Raw genomic sequence first — 23351 nt, 5'->3', positions numbered from 1 at the left:
ACAGCATATGGGGAAATTGGAAACTCACCACTTTCACCAAGTTTGTTTGCTTGCTTGGTTGTTTGTTTTGATTTTTGGTTTTTTAAGACAGGGTTTCTCTAGCCCTGGCTATCCTGGAATTCCATTTGTAGACTAGGCTGGCCTTGAACTCAGATCTGCCTGCCTCTGCCTCCCGAGTGCTGGGATTAAAGGCGTGTGCATTCACCACCAGGCTTCACCAGGCTTTCACCAGTTTTTTTGAGAGAATAACTTCTAAGGCCTGAGAGATGGCTCAATGGTTAAGAACAGTGGATACACCTGGTGGTGGTGGTGGTACAGGTACACGCCTTTTTTTTGTTTGTTTTTTTTTTGTTTTTCAAGACAGGGTTTCTCTGTAGTTTTGGTACCTGTGGTGGATCTTGCTCTGTAGACCAGGCTGGCCTTAAACTCAGATCGCCTACTTCTGCTCCATGCTTGATTAAAGCATGGCCACAATGCCATTGGTACACACCTTTAATTCCAGCACTTGGGAGGCAGAGGCAGGCGGATCTCTGAGTTCAAGGCCAGCCTGGTCTACAGAGCAAGATCCATAACAGGCACCAAAACAACACAGAGAAACCCTGTCTCAAAACAAAACAAGAACACTGGGTACTCTTCCAGAGGACCTGGGTTCAATTCAACAACCACATGGCAGTTCCAAGTGGTCAGACGCCCCCTTCTGGCCTCTTCAGGCACCATGCACACACATGATGCATATGCATACATGTTGTTTGTAGTATTTCTGTTGCCACTGCTCTTGGATCGCCACCAGAACAAGATGGAGAAAACCCTGTTGTTGAAGACACCACATACTTTGTTTACAGGGCAGAGAAATCAAAGTGAGACTGAGCTGGAAGCTTTCTCCCTGCTGACAGCTTTCATAGTGCCTTGAGTAGCTGTGCAGGCTGCTTGAGAAAAAAAAAAATAAAGAACAGTCTTCACCCGACAGGGGCCCATGCTCATCCACTAACTGACCTGGCAAGATGTGCCCACTTGTGTGATAGCGGCATTGACTGTTAGAGCGTTGATACCTCTTTGTATTTGAGTCCCACTTTACAGGAGAGAATTCAAGCCTGGTACTGTAAGCTTGTTCAAAAGCCTGTGGTTAGGGAGGTCACAGACCCTAACGGGGAACTGCTACTACTGTTGTTTTGCTAAATGGACCGATTGTGCCCACTGAAGATCTTCCTTCAGATTCTTTGTGCTCACAGATCAGTGCTGTTGTCAGGTTTGGTCAAAGGTTGGCTGTTGGTGGCAGTGGTGGGCTTTGTGTGTGTTGTAGTGGGTGGTGATTAACGCTGAGCTTTATCACTGGTTAATGTGCTGGAATTGGACTGTTGAATGCTCAGCCCTAGATGGGTCGTGCATTTTATCTCTTCCAAGGCTCAAAGAACATAATGGAAGTGGGGATGGAAAGAAGGTAAGAGGAAGGAGAAGGCTGTTATGGGAGACTGTCTTCTGGTACGGCGTGGTTGTGGCACTGATGAGCTCACAGCAACTGTGTAGGACCTGCCTGCCTGCACAAGGTTGGGTTTAGCAGCACTCCGTCACTGAGAGATTCATGAGGCTCCAACTTTCGGAGGATTTATAGGCCATAAACAGAGGCTAGCAGAGAGTGGCCGACAAAGCACCACCCCTTCCAGAGGCGCTGTTGACAGTTAATAGTTGGCAGTAGGGTGGTCTTCAGTGGTGTAGTCTGTTAAGTCTCTCTGCTTCTGTAAACAAGCCTTCATCCATGCTCATGTGAGCACCCTAATTAATGCACTTAGAGATCTGAGAGGAAGTTGTGGAGAGTGAGAGCGAGCCTGCTGAGGAGTCTCTGTGATTGATTCTTAGCAGCACTGTGTGCCTTCTTGAGACTTAGGCTGGCAGTGCAAAGTGAAAACAGGAGAAGAGTGTGTGGTCCTGGCCTGCAACCCCATCTCGTGAGGCAGCTTAAGATGAAAGGACAGAAGTTTCCAGACCAGCCGGGCAACTCTGTAGAACCCTGTCTCAAAACAAAAATAAGGCTAGGGATGTACCACGCTGGTAGAATACTTGCCTAGCATCACAGAACTCTGGAATTAATCCCCAGTGTGGGAAGAAAAAAAGAAACTAAACGAAAAACAAACTGGAGAGCTGCTTGTGTTCTCTACACAGTGGATAACTGTGTTTCGACAGGGTTTGAGTTTTTTTTTTTTTTCTTCGAGACAGGGTTTCTCTGTGTAGCTTTGCGCCTTTCCTGGAACTCACTTGGTAGCCCAGGCTGGCCTCGAACTCACAGAGATCCACCTGGCTCTGCCTCCCGAGTGCTGGGATTAAAGGTGTGCGCCACCACCGCCCGGCCAAGGGTTTGGGTTTTGTGAGGTGAGTCTATCTGAAGAAAGCAAAGCAAGGGACTGTGGTGTCAGGAAATTGAGTAGTGTGGAGGATTCTGGGAAAAGTGAACCGGAGAGTCAGTTAGAAGGCCAGACAGACCCTTGGTGGAGATCTGAAGATTTAGGCTGAGCGTCACCATCTCTGGGGCAATCAGCTTCAGCCCATGTCTTCTCATGTCTTTACTCATGAGTTAAAGTCATGGAAGAGAGTGTAGATAAACCATAACTCCAGGTTTAATCCAGCAAAACCAACAAACCACCAAAACCAACACAAAAACCCTCTTTAAAGGAAATAAAAATGGTTTGTTAGGAGCCAAAGTACACTTGAGCTGTAAGTTCAAAGCAAAGTAATTCACCTTACTGAATAATAAACATGTCATGTCTTAAACTAGCAGTCAGTACTTTAGAAAGGTTTAAGAATTGGTTTGGAGGATTCTTACAAGAGTTTAGTGGCTTACTACAGTTTATTTGTAGACAGAGCCTGAAAAGATGATGTTATCACAGCTAGACTTACTCTTTCAAATGGTGACTGTTCTGTAAGATCAATGGCGCTAAAGTTCTAAGTTATAAGCAGAAAGCTTAGCCATAGGGAAAAGTACTAGAATACAAAAAAACAAAACAAAAAAAAAACCATGTACGTCCTTGTAGTAAACTTGACTAGTAATAGTTTCATGTTCCAATGTTGTTGAGTAAGTATTCTAAGGAGTGACCAATAACCTTATGTTGTACTTGTTGAACAGGCTAAATATCTCCTATCTGAAATGTTTGGCACCAGGAGTATTTCAGGTTTCAGATTTTTGAAAGATACCTCATAAACATAATGGGTTATTTTGAAGGCAGGACCTGAATCTAAACATGAAATTCATTATGTACAACTTTTACACAAGGCTGTGAAGGTAACTGTACACCATGTTAATGCCTCTGCATTTTGTTTGTTTGTTTTGCTGTGCTGGGAATGGAACCCAGCGCCTTGAATGAGCTGGGTAAGTGCTCTGCCACCAAGCCGCTCCCTGTCCATTACATGCATTTTGACTGCAGCGCATCACATGAGGTCAAGTGTGACTTTCTTCTTGGAATGTCATATCAAAGCTCAGAATATCCAAAATTAGAGCAGTTTGGATTTCAGGTTTTCTTTTCTTTTTTTTCTTTCTTTTTTTTTTTTCTTTTTTCCAGACAAGGTTTCTCTGTGTAGCTCTGACTGTTCTGGAACTCGCTCTGTAGACCAGGCTGCCTTGAACTCACAGATATCCTCCTGTCTCTGCCTCCCGGTGCTGGGACTAAAGTTGTGCGGCACCACTGCCGGGTGCATTTCAGGTTTTCAGTGGGTATACTCAGCATGTGCTGACAGAGGTAGTGACTGGAATTGGGAAGAGGCAAACCACTGCCTGGGGTTTGCTGGTCATCTTGACATAGGATTCCTTTTATTATCATTTCAGTGTGTGGTGTGTAGTGCACGAGACCAGCCTCTTACCAGCTCTCCAATAGTTGTTTTGTTCTGGGGCTTGTGATTTACTTTGTACTTTATCTTTTTAAGTTTAATAATGGTGATAGTGGCTTTATTTTATTTTTCTCTGTTATAGTGGCTTTATATTAGGGCTCTTTTTTTTTTTGTCTTCTCTTTTTGATCCCTATTATCTTGCCTCTTGTTAGAGGTATCTATTTTGCTATCTAACCATTATTGAGAGTGAATTGTGCCAGGCAGTGGTGGTGCGTGCCTTTAATTCCAGCATTCAGGAGGCAGAGGCAGGAGGATCTCTGTGAGTTCAAGGCCAGCCTGGTCTACAGAGTTCCAGGAAAGGTGTAAAACTACTCAGAGAAACCCTGTCTCAAAAAACAAAAATAAACAAAACAAAACACAAAAAAGTGACTTGGGCATGATAATGCACACCTGTGATTCTGCCTGGAAGGTAGAGGCAGAAAGATTGCAAGTTTGATGCCAGCCCTGGTAGCATATAGCCAGTCTCAGGCCAGCCTGGCGTACATAGGGAAACTGTTTCAAAAGAAAGCATCAACAACAGAAAGAATGCTTCTGAAATTAACTTGTTTTCCCTTTTTCCTTAGGAACAGCCACCATATCCTGGCTATAATTCTAACTACTGGAATTCTGTGCGACCGAGGGCCCCATACCCAAGTGCATATCCTGTGAGACCAGAGTTACAAGGCCAGGTATGGTTGAAAATTGAGATTTTTTTTCTGTCTTTTTTTTTCTTTTTTAAGACAGTTTTAATATAGCATAGGATGGCCTGAAATTGTATGTAGTTGAGGATCACCTTGATGAACTTCTTGATTCTTATGGCTCTATCTCCTAAGTACTAGAATTACAGGCCCCTGTTACCATACCCAATTTTATTCATTGTTAGGGATTGAACCCAGAGCTTCATGAATACTAGGTAAGCACTCTGGCAAGCTTCAATTTAAAAAATTATTAGCATGTATTAAGTATAAATAATAATGGTTTTCATTTTAACACTTTCATTTTTTTAATTTTATTAAATTTTTTTCACTCAATATAGTTTGACCATATTCTTTTCTGTTGCCCAGTTCTTCCCAGCTCTCCCCACCTCCCTATGTACCCAACTTTTTGTTCTTTCTGTCAAAAAAAAAACAAAAAAACAGGAAAACAAAAAAAGAAAATAAAAACAGATACCAATAAGACCAAAACAAAATAAAAAAAAAAAAAAAAAAAAAAAAAACAAAAAGAACACACAAGCTGGGTAGTGGTGGCAGACGCCTTTAATCCCAGCACTTGGGAGGCAGAGGCAGGCAGATCTTTGTGATTTCAAGGCCGGGACAGGCAGCGTGGTCTTTGTGTGGGCCGATAGCCCTGGACACGGGGCCTGCCCTGGAGTGTAGTTGGTACACCCAGTGTTGATCGTGGGAGAATGCTGGTTTTCCCTTTCTCAGCAGGGACTAACTGCAGTAGCTTCTTGGTAGAGGATGGGAGTTGGTGTCCACTTGCCCTTTTCTCTGTTGGCTTTTGTCTGGGGTGAAGTTCTGCAGCTCTGGGTTGCTCTGATTTCACGGTACCTTGGTAATAGCCGAATATGCAAGTGAATCTGTAACACCTGCTTGTGAAATACCACCACTGCAGCCAAGCGTCTTGGAGGGGAAGTGTCTCACTGGTGCCTGGAACCAAAAGTGACAAAACGGTGAAGCAGCTGCTGAGGTAAAAGTGCTGGTGGCTTAGCATGATGCATGCAAAGGCCTTCTTCCCGAGGAGCGGACAGCACTGACTCTGGAAACTCAGGCAGCTCAGGTACACGGCATCTGTGCTGCAGTGTCTGCCTGGGGAAGAACCTTTGGCCCAGAGCAGCACCCAAACTTGATATTCCCCAGGTTCTGCCATCACTGAGATCAGTCACCTGACACATTTAAGACAACTATCCATGCAGGAAATACTTTATAAACAGTGAAGTGTGATGACAGAAAAATGAAGATGTTTTCTTTTCAGGGAACTTTTTAAAAAGCTTTTAAAGCTTTCTTATTTATTTATTTTATGTTTTTCCAAGACAGGGTTTCTCTGTGTAGCCCTGGCTGTCCTGGAACTCTCTCTGCATACCAGGTCAGCCTTGAACTCAGAGATCCTCCTGCCTCTGCCTCCCCAGTGTTAGGATTAAAGGCGTGCACCACCACCTCTCGGCTTTCAGGGAACAACTTTGGAGGTAGTTCCAGTTCAGGAAAGGTACCACGTTCTATACCCACAGGAGTAGGAGCGTGGCTGTAGACATTGATTGACCAGAACTATCTGGTGCCAAGGTGGTGGCGTCTGGGGTCGGAGTTTGAAGTTGAAGTTGTCAAGTGACTGGCAAGTCAGCCACACGGCGCAGTCGGTGCTTCCATGCTGCCTCGATGCTGGCTTTATTGTTCCTAATGGCATGCAGGCTGGTCAGACAGGACAAGTAGTAGCACCAGAAATTTATATTGCTGTTGGGATGTCTAGAGCCATCTAGTATTTAGCTGGGGTGAAGGACAATAGGTAATTGTAGCTATTAACAAAGACCCAGAAGCGCTGATTTTGCAAATGGCAGATATGGAAGTCTTGGATTTTCCTTGTTTTGTTTGTTTGTTTTTCGAGACAGGGTTTCTCTGTGTAGTTTTTTGGCATCTTTCCTGGAACTCACTCTGTAGCCCAGGCTGGCCTTGAACTCACAGAGATCTGCCTGCCTCTGCCTCTCAGTGCTGGGATTAAAGGCGGGTGCCATCACTGCCTGGCAGTTCCTGAGATGACTGAGATACTGAAGGAAAAATTAGTCATGATCATGCCTTAAGAAAACTGTCCAGGATGTGGTAGCCCACGCCTTTAATCCTAGCACTCAGGAGGCAGAGGCAGGCAGATCTCTGTGAGTTCAAGGCCAGCCTGGTCTACAGAGTGAGTTCCAGGACAGTCAGAGCTACACAGAGAAACCCTGTCTCAAAAAACAAAACAAAAAAGGAGCGAGGAGGAAAGTATGCAGAAGCAGAGATAAGGAGAACCCCAAGTTCAGCACCAGCAGAGGCTTCCCAGCGATTGCAGGGTAAGACCCTCCGCAGACAGACATATCTGCGGAACTGAGAAGCAGGGGAGGAGTCAAAGGAGCTGCCGATGCCGCTCTAGCATGGTTATAAGTGGGGAGTGCTGGGGAGTGCGTCTGCAGCCTTCCCTTGTCATCGGTACGCACCTGAAACAGTTACGTTTGTTCTCATCCTATTTTAGTGTTCTGGGTGTGTGTGTGTGTGTGATGTGTGCTGGGTGTGGAGTGTGCCCGGCGCACTTGGAAGTCAGAGACAGCTCTCAGGAGCCTTTTCCCTGGACTCTAGGGGTTAAACTCAAGTCATTATGCTGCGGGCCGCAGGAATATCCTAAGAACTCAGCTGGTTATGGCAAAGTCACTACCTGGAGGAATCAGGGAATTCCTCCAGAGGAAGCCAAATCCCAAGGAGTTTTTGGTGTTACTTGGCTTGTTATATATCAGCTGTATTCTGTTATGAAAATCATGTGTGCCTTCATAGTTTTCCCAGTTGATTTTTCCCTAAGAAGGGCTAACAGTGTGAACTGACTACTCTCTGGACATACACATTCCAGGTATTTGGAGAACAGCCTCAGGAAAGGCTTTCTCTGGAATCAGATATCCCCTAGCCACTTTCAAGGACTAAAGGAGACATCACCCAGGTGGTCACCCAATTTCCGAGGATTAACAGTGATAACAACCCACAGGCGAGTCTCCTGACTTAAGGTAAATTCCACAAGGGGACATCGCCTAGGTCAGGTAGACATTAAGTAATAGCTTTACACAATTTAGCTCAGACCCCTCCTTTCTTACAGCCTTACTAACTTTATAGACCTCTAACTACTTACTTAACCACTTCTAGGAATATTTAGATAAACTTCTGTGCTAACAGCTATGCTCAGCCAGAACTCCCAGTTCAAGCCTCCCTGTAATTATTATTGGTAGCATCCGGCCAGGTCCATCACCGGATGGAGGAAAGTACCTTATCAGAGATACCTCTGTACTCTCTAAGAACAGACTTAAGCATCCAGGCTACGTGTTTGAGAAGGCCTGGCGGATGTGCCAATTAAGCCTTACTTCCTCTTTTCCCAAATCTTACCACCAGTTCCAGATCTCCCTTTAACTATCACCAGAGGCATCTAGCTGTACACAGGTTGCCTAGCGACTGAGCACACTTTCCCCCACCCTGCAGAAAAATGGCAGATAGCTTGGACAGACAGGAGCTACAGGAAAAAAGAAGAGTTTTTTCTCCCATTGACCTAGCAACTTATAGATTCTTAACACTTTCTACCAACCCCGTTTAAGATTATAGTTGAGCACATAAGAACCCTCTTCTTAGATATTACCTGAATTTAGCCTTTAGTTAATTCATTTCCCCATTGGTCACTTCCCTTTGGGGTTGCAAGTGATAATTAATGGTTATTGCCTCCCTGTGTGATTCTTATCACCCCTCCATTTGATCCTGGAAGCCTGGTTTTGCACTGCTAAGGGAATACTGCTTGTAAGTGTATATATACCAGGACTCCCAGGGCACGAGAAGAAAGAGAAGAGAAAAGAGAATGGAAGTACTAGATGGGTAAGAACTTGAGAGGAACGAACTGAGATGGGGAAGAACTAGATTGAAGGGCTAAAAGAGAGGACTAGAGGAACGAGATGGAAGATGAGGAAGAGCCAGATGGGGAAGAACAAGATGAGGAAGAGCCAGATGAGAGAGAAGGAGACGAGAGAGGAGCTGATAGGGGAAAAAACTAGATAGATGAGAACCTAGAAGGGACAGAACTAGATGAAGGAATTAAGATAGAACCTAGAGGGGACAGTAGATAAATATAGAGAGAAATCAGGCAAGAAAGGAGCTAGACATGAGAACAGAACTGAAGCTGTGTATAAAGGATGTTATGCCAGAGGAATTAAAGCAAGTGGACGATAGAGCTCGGTGTGCTGAGATTATATTTCCTGATAATAGTCCTCGCCGTTAGTAGTTCTCTCTCCTGAGCCCCTGGGATGTATAATATTAAGGCTGGTCCCTCCAATATTATACAAGATCATTAGGCTTGCAAAACAGACACTTTCACCCCGTGAGCTCTCTGCTGCCCTGTTGCACACTTCTATGCTTGCCTGTCCTGTGCAGCATGCAGACTCCCTCACTCAACTTCCTCTCAGTCTCTTGAGTGCAGGAAGTGTGTGTGGGCCTCTGACCACCACACCCAGCTTCTTCTCTCTCCTCCTCGTTCATATTAAGGAAAATTTCAAACAAAAGTAGAAATAAACGTTCTCTCAGCATCCCCAAGTCTTAATGCTTGACCATATTGTCTTTATCTTTGGAGTATTTTCTTCAAATATTTTGAAGCAAATATCAAATAGTATATTTTATTGCTTGTAAGTAAACTTAAGTATGTGCATTTTAAAACAATAAAAATGAAAACAAGAAACTACCATAATGTGGTGGTTTAAATGAGACTATCCCCATAGGCTCTGGCATTTGAATACTTGGTCCCCAATTGGTGGTACTGTTTTCCAGATTTAAGAGGTATGTCACTGGCGAGGACTTTGAGGGTTTAAAGACTTGGCTCACTCTGAGCTCGCTCTTTCTGCTTTGTGCTTATTTATAGTTTAAGATTATAGCTCTCGGCTTGCTGCTCCAGCCTCTGTGCCTCTGTGCCTCGATCCACCACAGTGGACTCACCCTCTGGAACCAAAAGCCCACGTGAACTCTCCTCTTCAGGTGCCTTGGTTCTGGTGTTTTATCACAGCAGTAGAAAAGTGACTGATATACATAGCATGACTAAACTTCACAAGGGAGTGCCAGCCAGATACCTCAGTGGGTAAAGATACTTGTTTGTCATCAAGTCTTATCACCCAGGTTCAGTTCCTGGAGTCCTGAGCTGGAGGAGACAGCTCTCCCCAGGTGTCTCTGAACTCGGTGTGTGCTGTAGTATATGTGCACATATTGACCTCACCACTGTCGCACACACGGTGAAGAAATAGGTATGACCAGGCATGGGGGCACACACTCTTTCCCTTTAAATTTCTATAAAGTCCCATACGGATTTTCAGTGCTACATAGTGACATGTATCGACGGGCGGTGGTGGCGGCGGGCAGTGGTGGGGGCGCACGCCTTTAATCCCAGCACTCAGGAGGCAGAGCCAGGCGGATCTCTGTGAGTTCGAGGCCAGCCTGGTTCTACAGAGCGAGATCCAGGACAGGCTCCAAAACTACATAGAGAAACCCTGTCTCAAAAAACAAAAAAAAAAAAAAAAAAAAAAAAAAAACAAACAAATTTAAAAAAATAGTGGCATGTATCAAGTTTCAGAGATTTATTTATCAGTGTAATAAACTCCAAAAAATCAACATGATTTCATGCATTCAGAAGAGAAATATTCATGGTTAAGTGCAGATGGCTTCTGAAAGTCTTTCATTATTATTAGCTTTATGATGGACTTCATGGGTTAGAAGTCGGGCCCTCTTTCTTTAGTTCGCTGTAATCATTTCATTGATCTTTTTTTGGCCCAGTTTTCTTTTTTCTTTTAGATTGACTGTACATCATCACTGACTTGCCCAATGATCTAGCGGAGTATGTTTGCCGCAGAGGCTTGTCTCCACTAAGCCAGGAGAGCAAGAGCAGGACACACTGAGCAGCTTCTGCAACCTGGCTGAGGGGATGGCACACACCTTTAATTCCAATACTCAGGAGGCAGAGAGAGGCAGAAGGATCTCTGAGTTCAAGGCCAGTCCTGTCTATGTAGCAAGTTCCAGGACAGTCAAGTCACATAATGAGACCTGTTTCAAAAAAAAGAATTCTTAGAAAGAAACAATTCTAAAATTAAACCTACTTTGTTTCTAACAACAAATTGAATAAAATTCCTTCAAAGAGTAGTCCTTGAGGCTGGAGAGATGGCTCAGTGGTTAAGAGTACTGGCTGCTCTTGTAGAGGACCCCGGTTCAATTCCCAGCACCCATGTGGCAGCTCACAACTGTCTGTAGCTATAGGCAAAACACCACTGTGCATGAAATAAAAGTAAATAAATTAGCCGGGCGGTGGTGGCGCACGCCTTTAATCCCAGCACTCGGGAGGCAGAGGCAGGCCGATCTCTGTGAGTTCGAGGCCATCCTACCAAGTGAGTTCCAAGAAAGGCGCAAAGCTACACAGAGAAACCCTGTCTCGAAAAAACCAAAAAAAAAAAAAGTAAATAAATTATTTGAAACTTCCTAAAAAACAAACAAACAAACAAAAAGAAAAAAAAGAAACAACCAAGAGTAGTTTTTATCTATTTAGTCATTTCATTATACAGGACACACACAAAACATGTTATATATATATGTATGTAATTTTTTTTTAAGGCAAGGTCTCTGTGGCTCTGGCTGTCCTAGAACTCAATCAATCTGTAGACCAGGCTGGCTTTGAACTCACAGATTCTTCTGCCTCTGCCACCAGAGTGCTGGGATTGAAGGTGTGCACCACCACTGCCCAGCTTTAGATTCTATATTTTGTGTAACTAATTTTTTAAAGAGTTCCTTATTTTTATTTTATAGCTATGGATGCTTTATGTCCTTGTGTGTATGTGCACCACATGTATGCAGTGCCCATAGAGGCTAGAAGAAGCCATCAGTTCCCCTGGAACTGGAGTTACAGCACCATGTGAGTGCTGAAAACTGAACCTGGGTCCTCTGGAAGAGCATCCAGTGCCTTAACCACTGAGCCTTCTCTCCTACCCTATCTTATTTTGTGTAATTACAGATAATGTACATGAGCTACTTCATACCTGTGACTTTTTTCTAGTTGAATGATTTCCTTGGGAAGCCAAGTTACACATCAAAAAGTCACATGATGTCTCATCAAATCTGTACCTTTTTCAGACTGAACCTCAAGGGCTTCTGGGGAAATATTAGTTGGCTTTTTAATCTCTTCTTGTCCCTGATCACACATGCAATTCTTTGAGCATTTTTATTTTGTTTCTCTTGTTAATTTGTCTTTTGGAACAGGTCCTAATAATATTGGCCAGGCTGTCTTCTATCTCATATTCCTCCTGCCTCATCCTCCTTAGTGCTGGGATCACAGGTGTTCTCTCTCTCTCTCACACACACACACACACACACACACACACACACACACACACACACACACACAGAGTGAGGTTCCTCCCTCCCCTCAGACAAGGTCTCAGTATGTAAACCACTAGCTACAAGCCTGAAATTCTCCCTGCCACAGCGCTGAGATTACACACAGGTGCCAACACAGCCATGTTAGTTATGTGTAGTGAAAATGAAGAGGGTTGGAGACAGCAATCGTTACAAGAAAACATGATTTTACAATTTTAAAGCTAACATGGGGCTGGGGAGGTGGCTCAGTGCACAGAGTGTCTGCCATGCAACCATGATGGCCTGAATTTGGATTCCCAGAGCCACATAGAGGCTAAAAAAAATGCAACAGTGACTAAGAGACTGTCAAACAAGTTCACAGGCAAGTGAAAGAAAGGACTTACAATTTAGATTGTCTGTCCTCTGACCTCCAGAAGGATGCTGTGACACATGCATGTCCCCTCCACATCACACACGTACACACACATGCATGCACACAGAAAAGAATTGAAAACATTAAAGCCATAGTTTAAGTTTAGGGCTTCGCTTTAATCTTATTTGGAGCACTAAGCAGGATTCTGGGTATTAGCAATGTAATAGTCTGGGTAGGTGATTTAAAACCACAGGGAAAGGAACTTGCACTGTATCTTGGGGTAACACACTTGTCTGGCATGTACAAGGACATGGGTTTAGTCCAGTCCTGTTTAAAGCAACAGCCACACCAGTAAGCAGTGTACCGAAGACTTTGTTGTCTGTTGATGTTGTCTGGGAAGCAGGGTGGTTGCATTGTTCAATATGGACTGTAGAATCAGACTTGGGTTCATTTCCTGAACTCGTCATAATACTTACAGCAATGTCATCACCATCTGTTGAGCATATCGTGTCGTTTAGTTTTGTTATCTCCCTTAATTTTCTCAGTCATCCTGCAAGGTAAGTTTAGGCTCTTCATGTTTCTGTTAGAGAAACTGAAGCTAAGAGTAGTTACAGAGTGAGGGCTATGTTTTCTCTCTTTATCCTTTCTTTTATATAGTGGTGCTTCTTTTTTTCTCCAGCTAGTCAGTCCCCCAGGTTTCCTAGAGTCGCCTTCTCTGGATCCAAGTTCTCTGCTAGTAGATGTACTTGTGAATTATATTTGAGAAAGCGTTTGAGAAGGCCATTACTTGGTCACTTCATAGTCATCACAGTAGAGTCTTCTTCCACTGATGCAATGTAACTTAAAGTCACAGTGGCCTGAGTGCATGGCTGTGGTTCAACAGGGAAAAGAAAGAGTGCTTCCTGGACTGCTGAGGGCTGGGGTTTTCTTCAGGTACCGGTGCCTTCTCTCTCTTCCTAAGGTGTCCAAGGTTGGACAGTAGTGCATTTCATTCAGCCCTTTAACTCTTTGTCTTTCTTCCCCTCTGGTCTTGGTTTTTTTCAGAGTTTGAATTCTTATACAAATGGAGCATATGGTCCACCATACCCTCCTGGTCCTGGACCAAATACTGCCTCATACTCTGGGGCTTATTATGTACCTGGCTACACTCAAAGCAATTACTCTACGGAAGTTCCAAGCACTTACCGATCACCTGGTAACAGTCCAACCCCAGTCTCTCGTTGGATCTATTCCCAGCAGGACTGTCAGACAGAAACGCCTCCTCTCCGGGGTCAGGTCCCAGGGTACCCTGCTTCACAGGTGAGCAGTCTCCGTCAGGGAAAACTGTCAACAGTGGAAAGTTAGTTATCTGTACAAGGAAGAGTTTAAGGAAGCTAGAGTCAGGCATGGTGACATCTCTAATCCCAATAATCATGAGGCAGAGGCAAGCTAATCCCTTTGAGTCTGAGATGATCCAAGGCTACATAGTGTGGCCCTACCTCAAAACCAAAACAAAAAAGAAAGCGCTGTGGATGTTTAGAGAGTTTTCTATGAAGGATTTTGGCCAAAGGTACCTTAATTATAGTTCTTTTAAATTCTAAGTTATATTTATTGTTTGTGTGCATAGTGGGAGTTGGGGGGATGGTACATGTGCACAGCCCATGTGTGGAAATCAGAGGACAACTGGAGTGTGTTCTCTCTACCTTCTGTAGGTTCCCGGGATCAAACTCAGGCACCAGACTTGCACAGCAGTGCCTCTACCCACTGAGCCATCCACCAGCCCTGAACTAGAATTTTTTCCTTTTCTTTCTTTCTTTTTGAGACCAGGTCTCAGTATATAGCTCTAGGTATCTGGATCTTCCTGTACAGACCACGCTGGCCTCAAACTCACAGCAGTCTGCTTGCCTCTACCGCCTGAGTGCTGGGACTAAAGACATACACCGTCATACTTGGCACCTCTTTTGTCCGCCCCCTTCTTCTCATGATTTTTAATAATGTGTATGTGTGTGCATGCACATTTGATGGTGTTTGTACACATGTACGTGAGATGTGAGAGCCCCTGGAACAGGAGTGACAGGTTTGGGAGCCAGCTGACATGGTGTCTAGGACTTGAACTCAGGGTCCTGTAGAAGAGCAGTGTGTGCTCTTCACCTCTGGCATATTTCTACAGCCCCCAACCAACTTATGTAACAAAATAAATCTAGTTGTTGTTCAGAACTTTTCCTAACTTAAGCTTTTCCAGTGCCGTTGGGTTTATATTAATATGCTAAGAATATACCATGTTGGACCAGGCGGTGGTGGTGCACGCCTTTAATCTCAGCACTTGGTAGGCAGCGACAGAATCTCTGTGAGTTTGAGGCCAGCCTGGGCTGCAGAGTGAGTTCCAGGACAGCCAGGGGTGCACAGAGAAACCCTGTCTCAAAATACTTTAAAAAAAAAAAAAAAGACTATGCCATGTTTATTTCTGTTTGTTTTGAGAAGAGTTCTGTCTTATACTGTCTTATAGCATACGGATTCATTTATCTGTAGTGTTTTTGGGAAATACATATACATGCTTTCTCCAGTGGATTTTAGGTCTTACTCCTGAGTCTTTGACCAGCTCTGTTCTTTGTACTTTTGGAGTCCAGGTTTCTCAGGTGTGGAGAATTTTTGGTAATTGATTAATGAGTTACTAGCAGGTCAGGACCTGTCCATGCTATTTTTTATTACTTTTAAGGGTTTTTAGTTGTTGCTGTTGCTGTTGTTTTGTTTTTTGAAGCAATGGTCGACTAGCATACTTGCTTATTTATTTTTCCCAATCTAGAACCCTGCAATGACCTTGCCCCATTATCCCTATGGAGATGGTAACCGCACTGTGCCACAGTCAGGATCGACTGTCCGACCACAAGATGATGCCTGGGCTTCTGGTGCTTATGGGATGGGGGCCCGTTACCCCTGGCCTTCAGCTGCACCCTCAGTCGCACCTGGGAATCTCTACGTGACAGAAAGTGCTTCAGCCTGGCCTGGCAACAGTTCTCCTCAGCCACCTCCTTCACCGCCACCCCAACAAGCTAAGGTAGGACACCTTCCACATGCTGTTGTTCTTTTGATCTCTAGGTGATTAAGAGAATATAAGGTGACACGTCTCTGTATTTGAGACTAACTGCAAAGTTGATTACTACCTACAGCATTAGTGCAGTTAATTTGTTTTTGTTTTTTCTTTTCTTTATAGATGCTATTGCTTGAGGATTTTTTTTTTTTTAGATTCTTATCTTTCTTGTACTTTTTTTATGTGTAGATATACTGGCTACATATCTGTTTATGCACCATGAGTGTGCCTGGTTCCTTTAGAGGCAGATTGATTTCCTAGAACTAGAGTTAGAGTTATGAGCTGCCTTGTGGCTACTGCATAATCTCAAATTGGGGTCCTCTGGAAGAGCAGCCAGTGCTCTTCACTGCTAGCCATCTCTCCAGCACCATTCTTTTTTAAAAAGACAGAAAAATGCTTATTTGTTACTGTGATACTATCTGAATGTTAAACAGAATCAAGCAGTGTATTTTACATCCTCAAATGATATGTGAGCAGAAGATGGAAAACTGTAAAGTAGCACAGCACTATCTGTGGGTCAGTTACAGAAGCCACAGACGGAACAGCGTCTGCTTTGGGCTGAGTTCCTGAGGCTTTTACTATTTAAGGAGGAAAGCTAATTATTCAGTCAGTGGATGAAAGGGCTTTCCCTTCTTATCTTTTTGATTTAAATCATTTATTTATTTATCTATCTATCGTTTATTTATTTTCGAGACAGGGTTTCTCTCTGTAGTTTTGGTACCTGACCTGGATCTCGCTCTGTAGACCGGGTTGGCCTTGAACTCACAGAGATCCGCCTGGGTCCGAGTGCTGGGATTAATGGTGTGTGACACCACGGCCCAGCCCCCTTTTATCTTAACAGTGTTTTTTTTCGTGATTGAAGTGGGAGCCAGTTTTATTGGTGGGAATATTTTCTAGTACTTTTCTGTTTGGGGAAAGATGTGTATTAACATCTCTGTTGATGGCGTCCCGTTAAAACAGCTTTTTCTCCTCTGTCTCCCCATTCCCAGGACTCCTCCTACTCCTATAACCAGTCGGGTCAAGGCATGAGCCGGCATGGCTTTCCTTGCAGTGTCCATCAGTATGAGTCTTCGGGAGCAGCGAACAATGAGAATTCAGACCTTCTGGATTCTCAAGTCCAATACAGTGCTGAGCCTCAGCTGTATGGTAATGCCACCAGTGACCATCCCAGCAATCCAGTTCAGAGTAATAATCTCCCTGAAGAGTGTTTCTCTTCAGATGAAGGCACGCCTCCAAGTATTAAAAAAATCATACATGTGCTGGAGAAGGTCCAGTATCTTGAGCAAGAAGTCGAAGAGTTTGTAGGGAAAAAGACAGACAAAGCATACTGGCTTCTGGAAGAAATGCTGACGAAGGAACTCTTAGAACTGGATTCTGTTGAAACTGGGGGCCAGGACTCAGTCCGTCAGGCCAGGAAAGAGGCCGTCTGTAAGATCCAGGCCATACTGGAGAAATTAGAGAAAAAGGGATTATGAAATAATTTGGAATGAAGGGTAAGCCTGTTACTCTTGTGGCCAAAGAACTCTTGGATTTGGTTAGTTCCCATCTTTTGAAATGCCTGTTGTGACAAGAGCAACACATTCCAACTTCTGACCTAAAACCTGAAAGGAAAAACATGGAAGGCTGGCAGAGGACTGTTCAGATGACTGAACAGAACAGGAAACTGGAGTTACCAGTACTGCCAAGAAGACCACTGCTTAAGAAATCCATGGGCGTCTCTAGGCTGCTGCTTATCAGCAGGAGGGAAATAGACTTTCCGTAACAGGTTCTCAAAGCATAATCTGAGGCTGTTTTGTAAGCATCCAGACTGTCACATTTTTGTGCATTGTGACTGCATATGCTTCATGTGTAAATTAATTATAGCTTAGACTCTTGGACCTCGGTTTCGTTCACAAATGTAATACTACTCTACTTCTTGGTACATTTTGTAGTACTATGTTTAATATAATCGAATACCGGCAGCCAGATAGATGGGCAGTTCTGAACAGTCACACCCTTTCCTCACTGGAATATCCTGCAGTGTGTAGTGAGCTCCTGAAGTCAATCATTATCTCCTTTTTGTGTAGCATGTTATGTTAGAGTTCTTCCCACTTCTGCTTTTCATAGGAACCGGGAAGGTGAGTTTGGAAATTACATTAACCTAAGAATGACAATGTTTGTGGACATTTTACTTCTTTGCTTTTTTGTTGTATTTGGATAAAGATCCACTTTTAAAATTGCTTTTTTAAGAAAAATATCTTTGGCTATTGCTGCTTCTAGAGAGCCTTATGATAGAAATATGAAACCTAAATGCCACAGTTAGTATAAATAGCGACTGCAAAAAGCAACAAATACAATGATTTAATAATACCATTCTCCATTTAATAGTTTCTGTGGGGCAGGTTTGAGCTCGGTGTATAGCTGATAGAAGGAAAAGGAGATTTACGCTCAGGGAATGCATCAGCCATAGCTAAAGTAGGAAATTCATGGTGTTTTAGATTTAAATTTGGTCTTTACTTCATAGAATAAATTACATAGAATTGCCTGTTTCATAAGAAAGATGTTATGTATTAATAACAGTTGATTTGTTAAATCAAGTTTAAGAAGGGGGCCTTTTTTGGTTATCCATATATGTTATTATACAGAGATAGGTAAATAATTTACCTTTTAAATCTAAAGGGAGGTCTAGCATACAGTATCTACTTTTGTAACAAAAGCAGTTTCTTAGTAAAATATCAGATACTTGTTTTCTAGACAGTGGGCCTGTATATTAGTAATAGTAAACCTACAGCCGCCATCGCTTCTACTCACATAGAGCCAAACCAATGCCAACATATAATGAGTAGAAATGTAGTAAAAATATTACATGGAGGCTGGAGGTGTGGCTAAGTTAGTAGAGTGTTTGCCTCGCATCCATGAAGTCCTGGGTTAAATCCTCAATGTTGCATAAACCAAGCATAGTGGTATATACCTGTCTCAGCTTTTGGGAAGTTGAGGCAGGAAGATTGCAAGTTTAAGGTCATCTTCAGCTATATAATGAAATTTAAGGCCATCCTGAGCCACATGAGATCCTGTCTCAAAAAACTAATAGGATAAGTGATTCAAGATGTCATGATTTTATCCAGGAGTCTTGTTTTTAAAAGATTTTATTTGGCTGGGTTTGGTGGTATACACTTTTAATCCAGTCAGAGGCAGGTAGATCTCTTGAGTGCAAGATCAACCTGGTCTACAGAGAGTTCCTGGCCAGCCAGGGGTACATAGTGACACACACACACACACACACTATCTATCTATCTATCTATCTATCTATCTATCTATCTATCTATCTATCTATCTATCTATCTACCTACCTACCTACCTACCTACCTACCTACCTATGATGGATGTGTGTGTTTTATATCTACAAGTTTTATTTTTGAAAGAGAATTTCATCCCAGGTTGGCCTTAAACTTTGTATGTAGCCCAGGACAACCTAGAAGTTCTGATCTTCCTGTCTCACCTTCTATTACAGGTGTGTGCCTGGTTTCTGTGGTGCTGAGGATCAGACTCAGGGCTGTGTATACTGGCAAGCACTGTACTGAACTACAGCTGTAGCCCTGATTCTCTTATTTTTGGCCTAATACAGAAATGTCTTTAAAGGGTTTCTAAGATGGGCATGGTGGCACGCATCTGTAACCCCAGCATTCAGAAGCAGGCGATGGCTCTCTGATTTTGAGGCCACCTTAGTCTACAGAGTGTGTGCCAGACTAGCCAGTAGTGAGACCTAACCACCCTCCAAAGAAAAGTTTTCTATAAAATATGACAATTATACTTAAAAGTTTAAGAGGAGAAACCTTAAAACTGTGTTGCCAGCAAGACAGTGACAGATTCAGAACACATTTTTTGCTTAACTATGCTGCCCAAGATGCCAATTTCTGCACATTCTTCAATTTTACATATTGTACACGTTATGCACACATGTACATATATGTGTATATGTATATATCTTAAGTTATTTTTTGAACTATTAACATGGTTTTAAACTTACAGAAGAGTCGTAAAAGCAGTAGGGTTCCTGTGTGCCCTCCATTCACCCCCTTGTTTTGACATCTTCCCTAACTAAAACAGTTGTCAAAATTAAAGAGTGAATCTTTTATAGTGCTCTTAATATTAGCTAAAGTAGCAAGCTAAAAGTCGATATTTTATTAATCTTGTTATTAGCATCCTCTCAACCGTTCCAGATCCCAGTTTGCATTTAGTCGTGCCGTCTTGGTAGTCTTCACTCCGTGACGCTGTGTCATAAGGATGGCCGGTGTCGTCGGGTTTTGCCGGTGTGGTGCGCTCTGTGGTGCGCTCTGAGCACTCTGCTGAGGTGGTGTCTCCTAGGACTCTCTACTGTGAGCTTACCCCGCTTTCCTTTGTAATGACTGAGTATTTGCTAGAGGTACTTTGAGACTATGCAAATGCCCTGTTTCTGCTTAGAGTTTGCCTCTCCTGTCTCCTGGCAGGCCTTGCTTGTGGCATTTACTACTGTGGTGTTCAAATGGTGATTTTTCTATTTCTTTCCTTTCCTCTATATTTAATAATTGGAATTCTTCTGGAAGGAAGAACTGTGATTTCTGGATTTATATTTTTAATTATATCAAGATATTCAGGATAGGTACGAACTCAGAACTTAAAAGATATAAATCATGTTAATTGAGTCCAAATGGCCAGTATCAAAGAACAAAGCAATGTTGGTGACCTGTCTTTGAAAATATAATGAATTTAAGAATGAAAATAGTATTTATGATTTGTAAAATTTGTCTGGCTTTTGACTTGAAATTGATTTGAAACTGAAACAATTTTCTTTTGAAATTTTACATCTAGACTTTTTTAAAGTGTCTAAATTTATATTACTTTGGGGATCATTTTTGTCAAATCTTGAATAAAGTTACCTATACCTGGCATGATAAACAGCTGTTTTCTAACACCTTTGTTCAGGTAAAATTCCCAATGTAAACATTTAATCAATCAGCCCCAGTGAAGTGTCTGGAGCCAGGTTCTGTTTGTCTCTGCCCATCAGTGTGTGCTTGTTTTAAATGCTTCTAAAGAATGAGGTTTTTAAAAACAAAAACAACCAACAGTAAAAGGAATGGGGTTTAAAAACAGAAACAGTGCTTTAGTTAGTTGACATAAACAATAACTTTTAAGTTAACCAGATTTTTTTTTTTTAGGTTGAAGGGTATAGATTAAATTGTCCATCAAGAAAAGCCTTGAGAGGGTAGATAGTTGATAGAGCTTTCTTTTCTTTTTCTTTTTTGTTGTTGTTTTTTGGGCTGTTTGTTTTCAGAGATAGGGTTTCTCTGTGTAGCCCTGGCTGTCCTGGAACTCACTCTGTAGATCAGGCTAGTCTCAACTCACTGAGATCCGCTTCATCTTTGAATTTTTTATCTTTTTAACAGTTGTGAGTTTAGGGCTAGTGCAATGGCTCAGCAGGTAAAGGTATTTGCCACCAAACCTGAGGACCTGAGCTGAATCCCCAGGGTCCACATGGGGAGAAACTTGACTCTTCCCTCTGACTTCCACATGCATACCATAGCATGCTCCCCCTCCCACATTCAAAAATAAGTATCTTTTAAACATTAAGTTCTGAGTCAAATCTTTGAAAAACAGCATTCTCCCGGTCCCACCCTCTTCTCCAAAGGCAACCACTTAATTTTGTTAGATTTATTATTTTATGTGTTTGAGTGTTTTACCTGCATGTGTGTGTGTTCTATGTGTGTGTCTGTTGCCCTTAGAGGCCAGAAGAGGGCATCAGATCCTATAGAACTAGAGTTACAGTTATGAGCCATCATGTGAGTGCTGGGAATTGAACCCAGGTCCTCTGGAAGAGCAAAAAAGTGCTTAGCCAGCTCTATAGCTCAAAGCAACCTCTTTCCAGTATAAAATACACTTGTAACATATCTCTGATTTTGTTTTGCTTTTCGAGACAGGGTTTCTCTGTGTAGCCCTGGTTGTCCTGGATCTCACTCTGTAGACCAGGCTGACCTCCAACTCACAGAGATCCGCCTGCCTCTACCTCCCAAGTGCTGGGACTAAAGGCATGCACCACCCCGCATGTCAAATCTCTGATTTTTAAATAGCACACAATTGTGTTTTTCTTTTCTCTTAATCTTGGGAGTCCTGTCCTTCTGTGAGTCAGTCACTGTGTAGTACAGATGGGCTTTGAATTTGCTCTGTAGCTTTGGAATGGACTCTTCCTGCTTCAGCCCTCCTGTTTTTCCTTCAGGCAATGATGATAATCAACTCTTTTTCTGTTCCTTCCATGTCTCTGTCTGTTTCTCCCCACGTCTGAATATGGTTGGGTCGTTACTTCTTTGTGAATACTAACAGAGCTCAGCCCTGTGATGAGTGGTGGTTTCCTGAGTTCCTTCTTTTCCCTGGAATCATTTACTTGGTTTACTTGGGTGCTTATGTCCTTGACGATTTACTTGACCTCTAAAGTCCCTTTTCGAGATCTGTACAGTATGTCATTTTAGTTTTAGACTTCTGAGGAGTCTGCTGGAGCCTTCCTTACATACACAGAGAATTCCCTTTGCCTCTTGTTTGCCTGTATTTTTTTTTTTTTTAATCTTTCTTAGCTTATTTCAGGAGACATATTTTCAGTAGCTTCCTGGGAAAGGGTACATGGAAAATGTTTGACTTTAGACCTTGCATAATTTAAAATGTCAGTTCTACCACACATTAGACTGAGTTTATTATGTGAATATAAATAGGAAATGATTATTTTAAGAACTATAGCCTGGTGGAGGTGGCGCACACCTTTAGTCCTGGCACCAGGAGGCAGAGGCAGGCAGAGCTCTGAGTTTGAGGCCAGCCTAGTCTACTGAGTAAGTTCCAGGATAGTTAGAGCTACACAGAAAAACCCTGTCTTGAAAAACATACAGACAAAAAAGAACTATAAATTGTTCTGTTGTCTCAGTTTCCAGAGTTTAGTTTCTAGAATTGCTTTTGGGAAGTGTATACTTATACCATTGTGGCCATCTGTATAAGACTCATTTTCAGAGAGAGGGCAGCTTTGAATGTAGCCTAGGCTAACTTCAAACTCAATATGTGGCCAATGATAGCCTTGAACTTACAATTTTCCCACCTCTACGTCTCAAATGCTAGGGCTATAGGTTTATGTGACTGTTCCTGTGTTTGTTTTTAACACAGTGCTGAGGAACAATCCCAGTGCCTTATGCATTCAAGTCAAGCATTCTACCAGATGAGCTACACCCTCAGCCCAACGAGACCCAGTTTTTATTTCCAGATGCACATAAGATTTTTGTTTTGGAATGTAGATCTGTATCTGTAGACCAGATGGAATCTCGATCTGTAGACCAGGCTGGCCTCAAACTCACAGAGATCCGCCTGCTGCCCAAGTGCTGGGATTAAAGGTGTGTGCCACACTGCCCGGCAAAGCTTGTAAGATTTTTCAAGATTCTTTCTGTTAGGAAATTTAGCAGTGTAGCTTTGTTGTAGGGATATCTTTACTCATTGGATGGTGTGGGGGGCATACTCATTTTAGAAATCCACACTTTTATATCATGTGACTTTTTTTTTTTTAATTTGGCTTGTTAAGTTCAGTCTACTACCCTACCTTCCCCCCCCTTTTTTTTTTTTTAATGGGACAAGGTAGGTAGCCCTGCTGATCTGGAACTATGTAGACCAGGCTGGCCACCACTCACATAGATCCACCTGCCTCTGCCTCCCGAGTGCGGGGATTTGGGGTGTGTGCCACCATATCCAGCTTGCACAACTTCTTCCTAATATTTTCCCTTATAAGATTCTTTTTGCCGGGCGGTGGTGGCGCACGCCTTTAATCCCAGCACTCGGGAGGCAGAGGCAGGCGGATCTCTGTGAGTTCGAGGCCAGCCTGGGCTACCAAGTGAGTTCCAGGAAAGGCGCAAAGCTACATAGAGAAACCCTGTTTCGAAAAACCAAAAAAAAAAAAAAAAAAAAAAAAAAAAAGATTCTTTTTGTGTAGTTA

The 23351-nt window shown here is 42.8% G+C and overlaps 1 protein-coding gene across 3 annotated transcripts in view; it reads left to right on the top strand.

Moving 5' to 3' along the window:
• Nucleotides 1-23351, top strand: part of Bag4 (BAG cochaperone 4) — a 34805-nt gene that overhangs the window by 3708 nt on the left and 7746 nt on the right. The window contains exons 2-5 of one of the 3 annotated variants that reach the window (XR_005093080.1): nt 4437-4541; nt 13357-13611; nt 15095-15346; nt 16369-17496. Coding sequence is in view for 2 of the 3 variants with exons in the window: in XM_028854835.2 (XP_028710668.1) it covers nt 4437-4541; nt 13357-13611; nt 15095-15346; nt 16369-16854 (1098 nt within the window). In the remaining variant the exon portion in view is untranslated. Of the gene's footprint in view, nt 1-4436; nt 4542-13356; nt 13612-15094; nt 15347-16368; nt 17729-23351 lie in introns of those variants that run through there. The other 2 variants (XM_028854835.2, XM_037211661.1) reach the window with 2 other exon arrangements.

This window comes from Peromyscus leucopus, chromosome 17 (genome assembly GCF_004664715.2).
Source record: "Peromyscus leucopus breed LL Stock chromosome 17, UCI_PerLeu_2.1, whole genome shotgun sequence".
Taxonomy (NCBI): domain Eukaryota; kingdom Metazoa; phylum Chordata; class Mammalia; order Rodentia; family Cricetidae; genus Peromyscus; species Peromyscus leucopus.
Note: the sequence above shows the minus strand (reverse complement) of the source record. Positions and strands in the feature narration are given on the sequence as shown.